The 16,882-nt window shown below is 38.7% G+C and overlaps 1 protein-coding gene across 1 annotated transcript in view; it reads right to left on the bottom strand.

The window, feature by feature from the left end:
• The window catches only part of LOC148042504 (poly(ADP-ribose) glycohydrolase-like), a 73,743-nt gene that overhangs the window by 44,865 nt on the left and 11,996 nt on the right, over nucleotides 1–16,882 (bottom strand). Inside the window, exon 7 of the mRNA XM_087701871.1 lies at nucleotides 16,673–16,747. Within this exon, the coding sequence (XP_087557997.1) occupies nucleotides 16,673–16,747 (75 nt within the window). The remainder of the gene's footprint in view (nucleotides 1–16,672; nucleotides 16,748–16,882) is intronic.

Here is a 16,882-nt window from a genome sequence, read left to right as displayed (position 1 = left end):
ATTACAGGCAGCCCTCAACTTATAACTCTTCGTTTGGTTACAACATTAGCAGAAAAAAAATGACTTGGGACTGTTTTTCACACTTACGACTATTGCAGCATCCCTGGCAGCGTTCCGGAAAACCCCAACTCCAATGAAACTCTGAGAGAGGCATTTTCTCCAAGCTCCCATTTATTAGAGTAGGTATAAAGGCATATCTGGGAAAACCCAAATCTGAGAATTCCGGCCTTTCCCTCAGTAAGTCAGAAGTCCAAACCCATCCCCTGCATCCATCTGTTCATCACATGGTCCACTCCCCATCTGTCCCAACTCCAGACATCACTCCAACCCCTCCTCCTCCAGATGCAGGAATACCCTGAGCTTGACCAAAAGGAAGAATGCTATTTTATCTAACTACGTTCCATCTATTAAATCCCCCCTCCAGAAGAATGTGGCAGTATGGAAGCATCAGGTGTTAATATGGCTTCCAAATCTGACAATCCCCTACACCCGATGGGCACACAATCAAAACTCAGACATTCAGCAGCCGACTCATACTTATGACGGTCACAGTGTCTTGTGCTCATGGGATCCCCTTTTGCAGCCTTCTGGTAGGACACATCCATGTGGAAGCCAGATTCACTTCACGGGACTCGTCACTAACTTAAGAAGTGCAGGGATTCATTTAACAATGGTGGCAAAGAAGGAGGTAAAACGGGGCAAAGCTCACTGAACAACTGTCTCACTTAGAGGCAGAAATTTGGGTTCAAGGACTAACTGTTTCTGATTCTCCCATCTATTTGAGTCATGTACCCATTGCCAGTTGGGTGGGAAAGTAATATTTAAAAACCCTTGTAGAAATGGCCCACTGAATCTGTTTGAAAGTAGTTTAAAGCAGAGGGTTATGAGCCTGTCATGTAAAGGGGGAAAAAGACAGACTGAGACAACCGGAGCGCAAAGATGAAGTCCAGAATTGAACATTTTAAAGAGAGATTGAGACAAGCCAAATCCAAGGGGGAAGTCAGATCCCCCTAACCACCATGTCACCAACTGCAATGATTCACTCAACAAGAAAGGCAAGAAAGGCTGTAAATGAGGCAAAGCTCACTTAACAACTGTTTCGCTTAGAGGCAGAAATTTTGGGCTCAGAAATTTGGTCGTAGGTCAAGGGCCACCTGTAATCAGATCCAGATCCTTAAGTTTCTACAAGGGAATCCCTGAAGTATTTAACACCCATGTGAATCGATGAGCTAAATTTTGAAAAGTTTCTAAAGGAGGTCAAAGATTTCCATTTTTTCATTTCTCAATCAATGGCCACCTATTGCGACCGTATCTTTGGAAGTTTCACAAATTGAGGGCCGTCCAATGTCATCCTCCTCACTTTTTCTTCCCACGTGCTCTGAATTTCCAAATTGCGATGTGTGTGAAGTGTCACAGGTTGAACTTGGATTTTAGGAAGTGACATCAAACCAGTGCATGTAAAATTGATTCAAAAGGCGACATTTGACCTTAAGCATCCAGAAGACTGGCAGATCTGGATGGTGCTGCTAGCCTGCTTCGTTTGAAACTGACATGCGAGCCTTTTTCTGACTGCCACGCATCCCATAACCTCCCTCACCTGATGACAGATTCTGGCACTGGGCTCTGTTCCATCTGTCAGCTCTTCTCTCTTTTCTTGATACAGAGAATAAATAGACCCAAAGCACCAAAGACTGAACTGTGCTGCCTCTACCCTGCTCCTTTTCAAGCAATTAAAAAAAAACCCGTGGGGTTTCATCCATTTATTAGCAATAAACAACTGCACGAACTGGCAAACTCTTTATTAGCCCAGAAATAAATGCAATTTTGTTGATACAATCCTGAAGTGCTCAGAATACATGAATGTCTGAGAGTGTCCAGACATCACTTCTTTGAACTAGAATACAATTATGTTTAATTATTCCTGTCTTCCTTTTCATCTGGCCTTTCTTTCAAGCAAAAGGTTGCTTCTGTCCTTGATTAGTTTCCATCTGTTGCTTCTTGTCCTGCCTTCTGGTGCTTTGGAGAATAGGTTGACCCCCTCTTCTTTGTGGCAGCCCTCAAATACTGGAAGACTGCTATCATGTCTCCCCTAGTCCTTTTCTCTAGGCTGGCCAAACCCAAACCTGCAACTGTTCTCCAGGTTTTAACCTTCAGTCTCTTAATCATCCTTGTTGCTTTTCCCTGCAGTCTTTCCAGAGTCTCAATATCTTTTTTATAATATGGTGACCCAAACTGGATGCAATATTCCAAGTGGGGGGGGGGTCTTCCAAAGCCGTTTAGCAACTTCCTATGGCTGTGACAGGGCCCCCATTGCTAACCTTTACTGCTATTCTTATCCCTATTTTGGGTTGCATTCCTGAAAAACAGTGAAGTCTTCTGTCTTGGCCAAATCCATCATAACCTACCAAGAGGACTTCTGTCTGGAGGCAGAGATTCAGCTCTCCTTCTCAATCATGCTTGAACTTCTCTAATGAACCGTGGTCTTCTCAGAGGCGTTTTAGAAAATGGATCTGCCACGATCCTTTTTTTTTAATCCAAAAATACTTGGATACCACAAACACCAAAAATACCACAATGACCTTGAACCACCTTTAAGCTGATTGTTTCAGCTGTTGTGGACCTCTTAATTCCTTTTGAGGAAGGCACAGAGCTTCCCAGGCCTATCAAAGAGCCATTGGGAAGAGAACTGGCTAACCATTAACAGAACAAGCCCCCAGCTCACCTGTTCAGATTAGTCTGCTCAATGGGAATCAGGCAACAAATAAATTTAATAAAAGAAACAAATAAATAGTTTGTGTACTGTAGCCCATTTCTTTAGGTTTGTGTTCTGACCTAGGCTTCCTGAGAAAGCATAAATCACAAGCTTAGTCCCAAAAACCCTCTTTTATTTAGAAGGCTGTGAATTATGGTCATTCACAGCCCGTATCAAGTTGACACAGTATTTTAGGGTAATGTTCATAAGCACCCAACTTCATCTCCCTTGAAACGCTGCCAGAGACCTAATTGCCAATTAGTTTTGCAAGGCCAAACATAGCACAGAGTCAAACAGGACTTCTCAGAGCTTGAACCGACTATATGAACTAATTGCTTCCTTCAAAGGCTCACATCCGGTTGCTCCCCTTTTATGTCTTATGGGAGGGGCCAATCATCTCCAAGCCTTACTCCTAAGTTGCCCTTTTTTCCTTAATTGTTCTTGCCGTCTGGCAGCTTTGCGCATACGCACACTGGGAACAGGCTCACACTGTTTGTTTGCCTTACTGATGTCAGAGTCCGGAAACAGCACATAACTGCCCTGGCTCCCTTTCTGCTTCTGACGCAGAACCCTCCTCAGAGCCTTCCCCAGACTCCAGGATTGGCCCATGTTCCTCCCCAACCTCCTCACTACCAGCTCTGTGGGCTGCGGTGGACCACAACACCAGTTAGTTTGTTTCTTGATACTTTTACGCCATCCATTCCCTCAACCACCTTGAAGGCTGAGAGGAATTAAAACAGCAAAAAAATACAATGTTGGCAATGGGTATGAAGAAAATGTAGCAAATTAGACCCTAACCCCAACCCTGTTATTATTTTTGTGATCTAAGCAAATTATTTGGCAATAAAAAGGTTAGGGAGTGCCTTTGTCCACACAAAAGGCCTGCTGTGTCATAATACAACTTTTGAGCAAATAACTTGACACAAAGCAAATTGCAGGCGTGCATCTATCTTCCTTTCTTAAAAGATGACAGAAAACTGACAAGCCCATTTTTTAAAACTCTCATTTTTAAAATAAATGGTATGACTCAGGAAAAGTTCCTTGTTTACACAATGTTGTTTGCCTCTCACAATTTGGGTGAATTTTATCAAGCCTAACTAAACAAAGCAGTTCCTGGGAGTTTAGCCCAGTTCCACCCTTAAGTCACTGGTGAGGCTAAAGCAAATTTGGGGAACAGGATGGAGAATACCTGACCTTCCCACCAAATATCCACACCCAAACCCCTCTGCTCAAAACCTAAGTGAGCAGGGCTAGGACAAGCAAAACCCTAGTAAGTTCAGAGAAGAGCAACTAAGATGATAAAAGTCATGGAGACTAAACCATATGAAGAATAGCTGCATGTTTTGAGTCTGGCTAGTCTAGAGAAAAGAAGAATTGCAGGTGACATGATAGCAGTATTCCTGTATTTGAGGGGCTGCCCCAAAGAAGTGATCAAATTATTCTCCAAAGCACCAGAGGTCAGGACAAAAAATAATGGTTGGAAACTAATCAAAGAGAGAAGCAACCTTGAATTAAGGAGAAGCTTTATGATAGTGAGGACAATTAACCAGTGGAACAGCTTGCCTTCAGATATTCATCACGGGAGGTTTTTAAGAAGAGACTGGACAGCCACTTGTCTGAGATGATATAGATTTTGCTGCTTGAGCAGGGGGTTGGACTAGAAGACCTTCCAACTCTACTCTGTCCTATTCTAAGCCTACATTTACTTTAATAATTATTAATAATGTAATACTTACACATCCCTCCTTTGGCTATGCTGAATGTTAAAATCCAAGGGCAACGTGAACAGAGCTTTTCAAAATCTGGGAGGAAAGGGCAGGTAGGTGCAGGCGGAGTTTTAGAAGACTCAAGGAGCACACAGCACAGAGGGGTGGGGGAGAAGAGGAAGGTTGCCTGTATATATTACCAGTTTCGTGGGATGAATATTTATGCCAAAATGGCTTCATGGTATTACATATTTATCCTTCAAAACTCCCAGAGCAGGTGAAGGTGAAGTAAAACCAGAAAAGTGAGGCTGGACAGTCTTTAAATCTAATCCTGAAAAGATCGGAAAACTAATTCTTTTTAGCAAAGTGCAGCTCATCCTCATTCAACGGCAGTAAACAGGACCGAAAAATCTGTTGCTAAGCAACATGGTCATAAAGCGTGATGTCATATACCTGGGTCCCTGTCTCATTTGCCCCCATTAAGCGAATCACCCTGGTTTATTAAGTGAGTATTTCATGACAATGACTTCCGTCTTCCTGCTGGCTTCCCCACTGACATTGCTTGTCAGAAGCTGGCTGGGAAGATTGCAAATCCCAATCACGGGATTCAGTTAGGATCACGTGACATCACACTGGCTGCGGCTACGAGAACTGAGCTGTAAGTAACGCATGTTCAGTGAGGTGTAACTTTGAAGGATTGCTGAATAAGTGTTTATTAAGGAGGACTAGCTATAAATTCTTTCCACTCTCTTTTTGGGAGTTACGACATAAAATAAATCCACCAGGATAATATATACCGAAAGACCTTCACTATCTTAAAATAAATTTTGATAAGAAAAACACAAACAGAGTGAATGAAGTAATCTTTGAATAAAACACCGAAAGAGTTATTATATTGGAATATACAGAGAAGAGCCTCATTAGAAGACAGTGAAATGGAACATTTGACATTTATCAGACTCATAAACTGACACTTGGAAAAGGGAGATGACAGCTGAGATGTGAGTAGTTAATTTGGCGCTCTCTAATTTTCTTTCCAGAAGGTAAAATATTTCTCCTGCCAATCCAGGATGACAACAATCTCTCAGGTGTATCGCTCTTGACATGTGAGGCTGCCTTTTAATGACTTCAACTGTTTAAGAGACCCAGCAATACCAACTTACTCTCTTTATTAAGTGTTATGAAAGTGGCAGTTTTGCTGTTTTCAAAACAGCATTGAGGAACTTGTTCTGAGTTCCTTGTTTAATTTCCATCTTTCCCCCAAGACAGACATTGGGCACTGTTCATAAGCTGTGCAACAAAACGTCCATCTTTCAGATTCATCACAGATCTTTCCAAAATGCAAGCCAAGCAACCAGCAACAATGAAGCTTCTTCCTCCCCTCCAAGTTTCTTCCCTAAATTGACAGTTTAGGGAACTTTAAACCACAAGATGATTAAAATGTGAATAATACACTAGACTTTGTTTTTAAATACATTAGTCTTTGACCTATGACCACAATTGAGCCCAAAATCTCTGTTGCTAAGTGAGACAGTTGTTGAGTGAGTTTTGCCCTATTTTATGACCTTTCTTGCCACAGTTGTTACATTAGTCAGACTGTTGTTAAGGGAATCTGGCTTTCCCATTGACTTTGCCTGTCAGAAGGTTGCAAAAGGGAATCATGTGACTCGGGACACTGCGACCGTCATAAATATGAGTCAGTTGTCAAGCGTGTGAATTTTGATAATGTGACCATGGGGATACTGCAATGGTCGTAAATGTGAAAAAACGGTCATAAGTCATTTTTTTCAATAACATTGTAACTTCAAACAGTCACTAAACAAAAAAGAGAGTTAGCATAGACTCTCCCTTCCTTGCCAGGAGATCCCTTGATCCATATGGTGCCGTCCAGGCAATGCCTCTGCTCTTGAGGGTGTCCGTTCCTTCCCGCCTTCCAGAGTAGGGAAATGGGACCCACAAGTCTCCTTCCAGAACTTCTCTGGACTTTTCTCGGTGAACTCTGTGTGCAGATGATGGACGAGGAATATGGGGGAGAAGAAGCTGATGTGCTTTCGACTGAGTTTGCTCAATGGGCCGTTTGGTCTCCAAATGAGCATTTCTGGTGGGGCTTAATTTCCCCATTAAGCCCTTCTCTTGTTCCTCAGCCGTGCTACTAGACAGATATGGAAGCAAGGGCAAGGCAGGCCACACCGGGCCTCCTCATCCCTTCTTGGTGATGCCGGAAAACGTCCTTATCAACCAGAGGCCTTACATCATGGACAAAGGATTGGCTGAAGGAGACTCCAAAAAAGGATGACCAGCTCAAAAAAATTATGAGATAGGGCAGCCTTATCAGTCTGGTCTACAACCAGCTCAGCAGAGACTAAAATCCAGGAAAAACTTCCTTAGGTCCATGACCTGTCCTTTGCTCTAGATGAGTTATGAAAAGATGATTCTGGTACACAACTAATTGATGCCTCCTATTAAGGACGCAGTCCCTGGGAATTCCGCTTGTATTTCCGGTGCCCGGTAGCCTGATCTGCAAGCTCTGCAGTCAGCTCCAACCTCTCCCTGTCAGAGGGTCCTATTTCGGACCACATCCCCCCTGAAGGGTGTGTGTGTGTGTGAAGTAAGATGGGACCGCCTGGCAGGTCAAGGAGAACCGCATCTCTCCTCCCTGACTGGGAAAGCTCCCTCATCTGACAATGAGAAGTAGCGGTAGTCAAAATGGCTGCCATGAAGCTGGAGACAGCCTGAAGACCCAAGCCTGTGCTGGAGAGGAGAAAGTGAATGGAGTGTGAGCTGGGTGAGAAAATATTTTTTATTGGAAGTTGACCCGAGAAATCCAAGAGAGAAGCATCTTTAAAGCTATTTACTGAAGTTGCGAATGGGCACATAGGAAAAATACCAGAAAATTGAAGAAGGAAAAAAAATCTGCTTTTTAAATAATAAATAGAAACTTGGTTCCTCAAAGTTAAAAAAGTGGTATTGAGTGCATTTTAAAAGCACGAACGCCATCTGCTGACGAAAAGGGAAATATGCAAACTTGGAAATCACTATTCAAAAAAACAACTGGAAATATCTGTTAAATACAGACCTATCCTAAGACCACTAGAGATCTGATTATTAACTAAGGACTTCAGTTAAGAGCCCCTGAACATCATTGAATATTATTGAACATATAAGGTAATTTGAAGAGGCCTGGATAACTTCCTGGTGAACTCAAACTCTTTGGACTTACTACTGATTAGACATTTAAAATTGTGACTTGGAAGCTTGACTTTCTGAATTAATGAAGTGAGGAGAACTTAAACAGAATGGAGCTTTTTCAAAGCATTGAGAAAATATCTGATCGTATAGACCAAAAATTGGGAAATTTAATGCAAAGAATAACAGACAATGATCAGAACAAGGAAGAAAGAATGGAGCTACCAGAAGAAACAGAGGGGACTGTAGAGAGAAAGAAGATAACAAGGAGGAGATGTTTTCAAAATGAACAGTGATTAAGGAACTAAAAAAGGAGGGAAATAATGTAAAAGATTTTAAAAGGGAATGGGAGAAACAAAAGAGAACTGGGGAAAAGACATAGGAGGTGGAATGGTTAGTTTTGGAATTAGTGGGAAAAGGTAGAGTTGGGAGGGAAATTTAGACTGCATAGGCAAATCGAGGGAATAAAAGACCCAAGGGAGGGGTCTGACGCTGAAGCGACACGATGTGCGATTTTGTAACTCTGAGATCGCTGTCGATATCTCTCCTGCTGGACGGTTCTTTGGGACCTAAACCGTCCCGTAGAGATGGTGATAGTGAAGGGCACATCCTGCCGATCCCAGGGACATTGCAAAGTCCCTGGTTGATCCAGGAAAGGCCTTTCTTTCCAGCGACTACAAGGCAGCCATTAAAGCTGCTGCGGACAGTGCCAAGAATAGGAGAAAGTGTGTCATTTTGGGGAGAGGACTTTTATTCACTATTATTTGAGAGAACACCCTAACAGACTAAAATTAAAATTGAAGACTGAAGTGGATAAGTGGTGAAATTAAACCAAAGTCAGGTTGAGAGTCCCCCCCCCCCACTTTTTATTGCTGCAATTTGGCTGGATTTCTACAAACGTCTTTTATTTTTAAACTGGACTGGGTTTTTTTTCTCTTTCTTTGTCTTTTACTTTTTAAATAACTTACATAACAATTTCCACTGTCATAGATCATTTTTCCTACTATTTATTGCTTACAATGTGTTAACCATACATCGTTTTTGAACTTTCTTTTCTATTTTTATTTTTTGAGAATAAGGGAAGTAAGGGAAAGTGAAAGAGAACACTGCCACTGAAGAGGAATGGAAATATTGTTTTGTTTTTTCATGTATGAGTGTTTAGAGGAAAATTAAGACCCGGCGTTATACTTCAAGGACTTTGAATTTGTTTATGAAATGATAGTGGAATGAGCATGGAGAATTGTTTATTCAGGTTCTCCTTTGGGATACTATTAGCATGTGGAGCTTGGGCTTGAAAGAAAGGCTGGAAACGGAAGAAAGAAGTCTGTTGTGACCTTGAAGAGAGAACTGTCAAATTTATCTAAATTCAACATAAGAGTTTGGATCTTACATAGTGGCAGTGTTTTAACCTTGTCATTTTTCCCCACTCCCTTACTTTCCCTCTCATTTAGCCATTGCCAGCTGTTTGAGGCTTGCTGCAAAGAAGCTTGGCTCTTTTCTTTCCTAGCTTGGCTCTTTTCTTTCTTCTTTTTTTAAAGAAGTGTTCCCTTTTTGCCTTTTCCTTCCTATTTTTTTGGATGTATATATAGACACTTATTTTCTTTTTTCCCCTTTTCATTTTTTCCACTGGATTTTGTTTTCTTTTTTGTTTTTCTCTCTCTCTTTTTTCCTCCTCTTTTCTTGTTCTATGGTTACTTGGGATTATAACTGACAGAAGAATTGGAAATTTTGTACTTCTCAACTAGATCAATTCTTTGAAAATGAGTAAAAAAATATCGAAGATTGGCTCTGCAATACCAACTTCCTCTTCTTCACCATTGGGAGGACAAAGATCAATACAAACAATATTGCAACAGGAAAAGGACAAGGATAAGGAAGTGACACTTCAGATGATTATGCAAGGAATACAAAAAATACAAATGAAAACAGAAAATATTGAGAAAAGAATAGAAACGATAGAACAAAGAGCAGAGAGCATTGAACAAAAAACAGAGAAAACAGATGAAAAAATTGAGAGTATTCACCAAATGATAAAATATGAGGAAAGACTTCAAAAAATTGAAGAAAAAGATGAACAAAGAAATAAGAAAATTGGAGATATTGACAGCTGATTGAATGTGGTGGAAAAAGGCAACAGTGGAATACTGGAATGGGAGAATGATCGATCAGAATTTTATCTCAGATTCCAAAACATTGAAGAGGAAAAGGGAGAAAATTTCGCAGAAATAATGATAGAAATTCTGGCAGATGCCCTGGAGATAACCAAAGAGAAGATGGTGGACGGTATAGATAAGGTGTTTCGAGTCTATACAAGATATGCAGCGAGAAACGGTCTCCCTAGAGAAGTTCATATAAGATTTACTAAGAAAGCAATTAAGACACAAATACTACAAAAGGCAAGAGACAAGAAACTGGAATATAAAGGCAAGGAAATTGTAGTTTTGAAACAAATACCAAGAAGAGTGAGAGAGATGAGAATACCAATTCTTGACTAGAATCCTACTTTAAAAAGGTGTTAATTACAGATGGCTGATACCAGAAGGTCTTATGTTTGCATGGCAAGGACAAAGTTACAGAATAGATTCAACTGAGAAAGCAGAACTATTTTATGCAGAACATTTGAAAAGGAATGATGAGGTGACAGGAAAAGAAGAATCACTAATTGAATTCCAAGAGGAGTGCACAGTTGAGACTGAGAAAGAAGGAGCAGTTGGCGGCATTGACATCAGAGAACAACGTGAACCGAGATCTACTAGAGCAATAAATCCTACTTATAAGAAACAAACATGGAAGAGAAAAAATTGATTGCAATCAATATAAATGGACTTAATTCAGCTATGAAAAGAAGGAAAACATTTCATAAATTAGAGAAACTAAAATTGGACATAATCTGCTTACAAGAAGTACATATCCAAAAGCAACATGAACAAATATTGGTTCAGCCAAAGTTAGGGAAAATATTTACTGCATTGGCAAGATGTAAGAAAAGAGGAGTGGTCTTTTACATTAAAAATACAATTCCAGCAGAACAAATTTATACATATGATGATGGAAGAATCTTGATGGTGGAAATTATGGACAATAATAAGAAAATACTTTCAATAGCAATTTATGCTCCCAATGACAATTAAAATGAATTCTATAGAAAACTACACATGAAAATAATTGAATTGGACCATGTCAATATTTATATGATGGGAGATTTTAATGGAATTGTAGACCAGAACATGGACTATAAAACGCAAAAAATAACTAAATTAAATAGAAAGACTCTTCCAAAATCCTTCTTTAAAATGATTGATGAAATAGACTTAAAAGATGTATGGGGAGAAAGAAATCCCACAAATAAACAATATACCTTCTATTCAAATACACATTCATCATGGTCCAGAATAGATACGATATGGGTTACACGATATGGGAATTGATTTGTAACATACAGGAAATTGACATAGAAACAAGTACCTGGGCAGACCATAATCAATGACAATCAAATGGAAATGACAAAGGAGAAGATCTAGATGGACATTAAACAATACTATATTAAAAGAGAAGGACTTTGTATGTAAAATGTAGAAAGAATTGGCTTTCTTTTTCAAAGAAAATAGAAAAGAAGACACATCAACGCAGAATCTTTGGGACACAATGAAGGCCTATGCCAGAGGCTTGATAATAGACTATACAAGGAAAAGAAATACAAAGAAAAGACAAGCCTTCAAAGTACTAGACGATGACTACAAGAGACTTGAAAAAGAATTACAGAAATCTCCACAAAAAAAGGACATCAAAATAAAAATGGACACGATTAAACATAAAATGGGATTAATTTTTCCATTAATCCCATTTTATGTTTAATTGTGTTCATTTTTAGGAGGAATTAGCACAAAAAATTAGAGGTGCTAAACAGAACTATTTTGAAAATGCAAACAAATCAGGCAGATGGTTAACGTACTAATTGAAAAAAGAGAATCAAGAAAAGTACTGCAATTAATGGATGATCAAGAGCAAATTTGTCATGTAAATGAAGAGAAGAAAAAATTATAGATTACTATGGGAAATTGTATGAACAAGAGAATATAGAAGAGGGAGGAGCTAAACAGTATTTACAGAAAGTGAACTTGCCCCAGATACCTAAAGAAACTAAAACAATGTTAGAAGGCAATATAACGATGATGGAGTTAACTGAAGCACTTAAAAAACAAAACAATGGTAAGCTCCAGGTCCGGATGGATTGCCAGTGGAATTTTATAAGACATTGCAGGAACCGTTGTGTTTCCGTTGGTTATCAACTATTGAAGCATTTTCATATTCAATAACATACAAAAAGGAACAAACAGTTAGATATGGTGAAATATTGAATGCAAAGGGTGAACTTAAATCGATGCAAGAACTTGGAACAGCAAGGTATAAAGATGAACTGGTTTTCATATGCGCAAATACATTCTAGATATGATAAAGATCTTAAAATGGAAGGTTTCCATGATAAAATGACTGAGCTAGATAAAATTTTGATAGGTACCGATGAAAAGGTAATTAAAAAACTGTATGGATACTTATTAGAGGTTAAGTTAGAAGAAGAACAAGTTAAAGAATCCATGATTGCTTGGGGGGAAATTTTTTGGATGTGGGATCGACTTAAGAGAATTGGCGGAAATTGTGGTCGCAAAATTATAAAATGACCATGTCAACAGCATATAAAGAAAATTTGTATAAGGTGTTTTACAGGTGGCACCTATCCCTGACGAGAATAGCAAGAATGTTCAAGAATAAATCGGAAAAGTGTTGGAAATGTCATCAGATACCGGGTTTATATTATCATATATGGTGGACTTGTATAGAAGCTAAAAGATATTGGACTAAAATCCACACTTGGAAAAGGTTGGAAAAGATGATACAAAAACATATAGACTTTAAACTAGAAATCTTTTTGTTGGGAATTATACCAGAAACATATAGAGAATTGAAATTCTTGATTGTAAATGTATTAACGGCAGCTAGAATTGTATTTACTAAAAATTGGAAAAATGAGAAAATACCAATGCAGGAGGAAGTTATCTACAAAGTAATGGAATGTGCTGAAATGAGTAAATTGACATTTGAAATTAGAGAACAAGAAGACAAACAATTTTATAAGACATGGATTTATTTTATCAATGGCTGGATAAAAAAAACATGGAAATGAAAGATATTATAGAAATCTATTAATACAAGAATAATAGAATGATATTGAATATAATATAAAGATATTATTATTATTATAAAATTGTATCACAGAGGCCAGTTGTTTCACCGGATTTGGCATTGGTTACTAGTCGGGCCCCACCCAGGGGCCTAGGACGTCGTAACATATTTTCGTAATATGCATGCAGATCCAAGCAGTGTGGCTTTTTGCATTTGACTGATGGTGATTTTGTCAATTTTTAATTGTTTTAAATGTAATTCCAGTGCTTTTGGAATAGCACCCAGTGTGCCAATTACCACTGGAATTACCACTGCTGGTTTGTGCCATAGTCGTTGAATTTTGATTTTTAAGTCCTGGTATTTTGCGATTTTTTCATGTTCCTTCTCGGCGACCCTGCTATCACCTGGTATTGCGATGTCTATGATTGTGACCTTATTTTTCTCAACCAGTGTGATGTCTGGTGTATTATGCGCCAGTATTTTGTCCGTTTGTATACGGAAATACCACAAGAATTATTATTATTATTATTATTGGATAGATTGAAGATGATGTAATGAATTATTACAACATAAATGATCCCAATATTAAGTATATTGTTGAAAATGAAGGAATAAATAGTGCTAGTCAAACAAATAATTGATTATACACACACACACACACACACGGATTTGTTAATATGTGTTTTTATATAAATTGCAAGTAATGACTATGGAAAGGATGCACAAAAATTTTGTAACCAATTGACACACTGAATGTAATGAAAGATGGCCTTATGGTCTTGTTTGTCTATGTCTGTTTTAAAAAAAAAATGTACAAAAAAAAAAAAGACCCAAGAGACAAATATGGGAGGAAAACTAAAAAGAAAATAAGATTAAAGGATCAGATGCGGGTACGAGATGAAGGATAAGAGAAAATAGAGTAAAATAATAATTTTATGAAAATATTTCAATGTGTATTAATACCAGAGTTATACAAGTTGGATTATTATTTTAGCAGTGTGACAGATATCAGGATAATATTGTAATATAAATGGATATAAAGAAAGGGCAAAATAGACTTTGAATGACTGTACTACTAAATATGTATAAAAATGTGAATACCAGTGGAACTTAAGGGGCGATTAGGGAAATATATATAAATATATACAAAACAAATATATATTAATCTAAACATGTATATTAATAGAAGAATTATATGGATTAAAGAACTGGAAAGAACATGTTGTTATGTTATCTTATTCTATTGCACTAAAAAGAGAGGGAAGTCAATGCTTTTCTTTTTTTCTCTCTCTCCCTTTTCCCTTACACTTTTTCCTATTTTCCTCCTTTCCCTTCCCGGCATTTTCATTTTTCTTTGTATTTTATATTTTGATTAATAAAAAAACTTTGATACTGAAAACAATATTTGAACTTTCAACCATGCTGTCAATTTAGAGTTACCCCATGATAAAGATGGGTGAACGGTAATGTTAATTTATTAATACATTTAGTAACACATTTAATGAATAAATAAATACATTTAACCTTTCACAGGCAGCATTGGGGAACAAAATTATCTGAGAAAGACAAGAGCTCCCTCTTCTGTCATTTTTTTGAAAATTAAGAGAAAACAAAGAGAGCTGTGTCTTATACAGATCATGTTCTCTTAAAATAAAATTCAGGGCATCTTAATTATAAAGTCTCAAAACAACACATGGGCTTTGTGGCTCAGAGAAGTGGGGGGGGGGGGAATCAGAAATGTGGCATTTTTGTACACCTCTAAAGGGCCAGCAGCTAGAAAGGGCAGGAAAAGATGGAGATTTATTGTGGCTCCTTTTGTCTATGGAGATTTTCAATCGTACAGGTCAGGGTTGTCCTCTCAAAGGGGCGCTTTTTTTTTCATTTTCAAAACAGCAAGAATCTCCTGCATGGAGATTAGCCCTTGCTAATATGTTAATTAATGAAATAATTAAAAGAAAAACTAAACAGCCCAACAGCCCTTTAAGCTCTCTGGGTGGCTTACACTAATGAGGTGAATCGCAAGGTAAAATAACCAGAACTGTAACTAACAGCAAAAATAAACCAGAATTGTAATTCAAAACTTGCCTGGAGTTACCAAACTAACTGTGTTTTGAATTGTGATAGAACAAGCAGTGTATAAAAATCAAGACTTCAACATGCAAGAAACATTAATTAATGCGATAGGCAAAAAATAAGCAAACACAAGAAAACAGGCCCAGTTTAATTGCGTAAGTTATCTCTCTCCTCTTCCATTTTTACTTCTCAAAAACAGTAACTGTGAGAGTCTTAGTGGATGAACATTTGAATATGAGCCAGCTGTGTGCAGCAGCAGCCAAAAAAGCTAATACAATCCTGGGTTGTACAAACACAGGCAGAGAATCAAGATCACGTGAAGTATTAGTACAGCTTTATAAAACCCTATTAAGATCATATCTGGAACACTGCAACCAATTTTGGTCATCATACTATAAAAAAAATATTGAGACTTTCCGAAAAGTTCAGAGAAGAGCAACTAAGATGATCAAAGGCCTGGAGACTAAAATTTATGAAGAACCGCTGCAGGATTTGGGTCTGGCTCGTCCAACCCCCTACTCAGACAGGAAACCCCATACCATTCCAGACAAATGGCTGTCCAATCGCTTCTCAAAAAGCCTCCAGGGAGCAATCACAACTTCTGGAGGCAAGTCCTTCCACCGGTTCACTGTCCTCACTGTCTCCCTAGATCCAGGTGGATTGTCTCCTTGATTAGTGGCATGCCTTCACTGACCCCGTCAATTTCATTGCATCAAATCCCCAATCTTTGATTCTTTTTTTTGAAAGCCAGGTGATAGAACACATCCACAGTTGGATGTTCTCCCTAAATATGCTGCTGGAATCAATTCTCTGCTGATGGTATTTGCGTTCTGAGAATAACCTAAGCAATACCCTTTGCAGAAAAGCATCGGTGAGGCAATGCAGCCAAACTAGAGAACCGCATATGCTCTTCATCATCTTCTTATAGCTGCCTGTACTGTGTGAGGCTATGGCTGGTTCCTTCCTGAGGGGCCAAGCACCCCAGCCATAAATCCCGAGGGCTCTTGTCAATGACTGAGACAGAGCTGGGCTGCAGAGTCAAATGAAAGAGCGCCTGGGCTCCTTCTCACCTTCTTCCGTCTCTTATTTACGACTGGAATAATCAGGGTCAGGCTCTCTGCCTGTTCATCAGAAAGCACTAAGGGGACAATGGCACTTAAGGATTAATTATTGCTATTCCCAGAGGGAGCATTTAAAAAAAAAAAGACCCGTTAATTGGAAAGAAAAAGAGGTCACAGGGGGTCCTCCATTTACACTCATTCGTTTAGTGACTCTTCTAAGTTACAACAGCACTGGGGGGAAAAGGGGACATTGACTATTTTTCATACGACCATTACCGCATCCCCTGGTCACATGATCAAAATTCAGAATGGCTTGTACTTAATGACGGTCGCAAAGCCCCGGGGTCATGGGGTCCCCTTTTGCGACCTTTTGACAAGCAAAGTCAATGGGAAAGTCATAAAATGGGGAAAAACTCACTTAACAACTATCTTGCTTAACAACAGAAATGTTGGGCTCAATTGTAGCCGTAAGTCAAGGACTACCTATATGTTCACAGAGTACCTAAAATACACACTCACACAGAGATAAGATTTCTTCCAATTTTTCTTTGACCTCTATGAATTCCCCACTAGGCACGTTTAGTTAACTACAAGTATATATAAAATAAAATTAATGAAAACATACCCATTCAAATCACATTCAACGATAGGAAGCAGTATTTTTATTATTATTATTATGAGATTTTTTTGCATGTTTCCATTTTTTTTATTACCTTATCGCAGAATTCAGTAAGGGCTGTGAAGTCCCATTTCTTGGCATAGGTGATATTATACCTGAGGATGCCTTCCTACAAGATAAAAATATAGCGAAGCATTGGCAATGGGAAAAAGGAGCTTTGAATCACTGCACCCTCTGCTGGCCAAGTGCTACTTAGCAGAAGATGTAATAGCACCACAGATGCCCGCAGAAAAAAATATGTATA

Source organism: Thamnophis sirtalis, unplaced genomic scaffold, assembly GCF_051295495.1.
Source record: "Thamnophis sirtalis isolate CommonGarterSnake01/CBP01778 unplaced genomic scaffold, rThaSir2_p1.2 scaffold_15, whole genome shotgun sequence".
NCBI classification, from domain to species: domain Eukaryota; kingdom Metazoa; phylum Chordata; class Lepidosauria; order Squamata; family Natricidae; genus Thamnophis; species Thamnophis sirtalis.
Note: the sequence above shows the minus strand (reverse complement) of the source record. Positions and strands in the feature narration are given on the sequence as shown.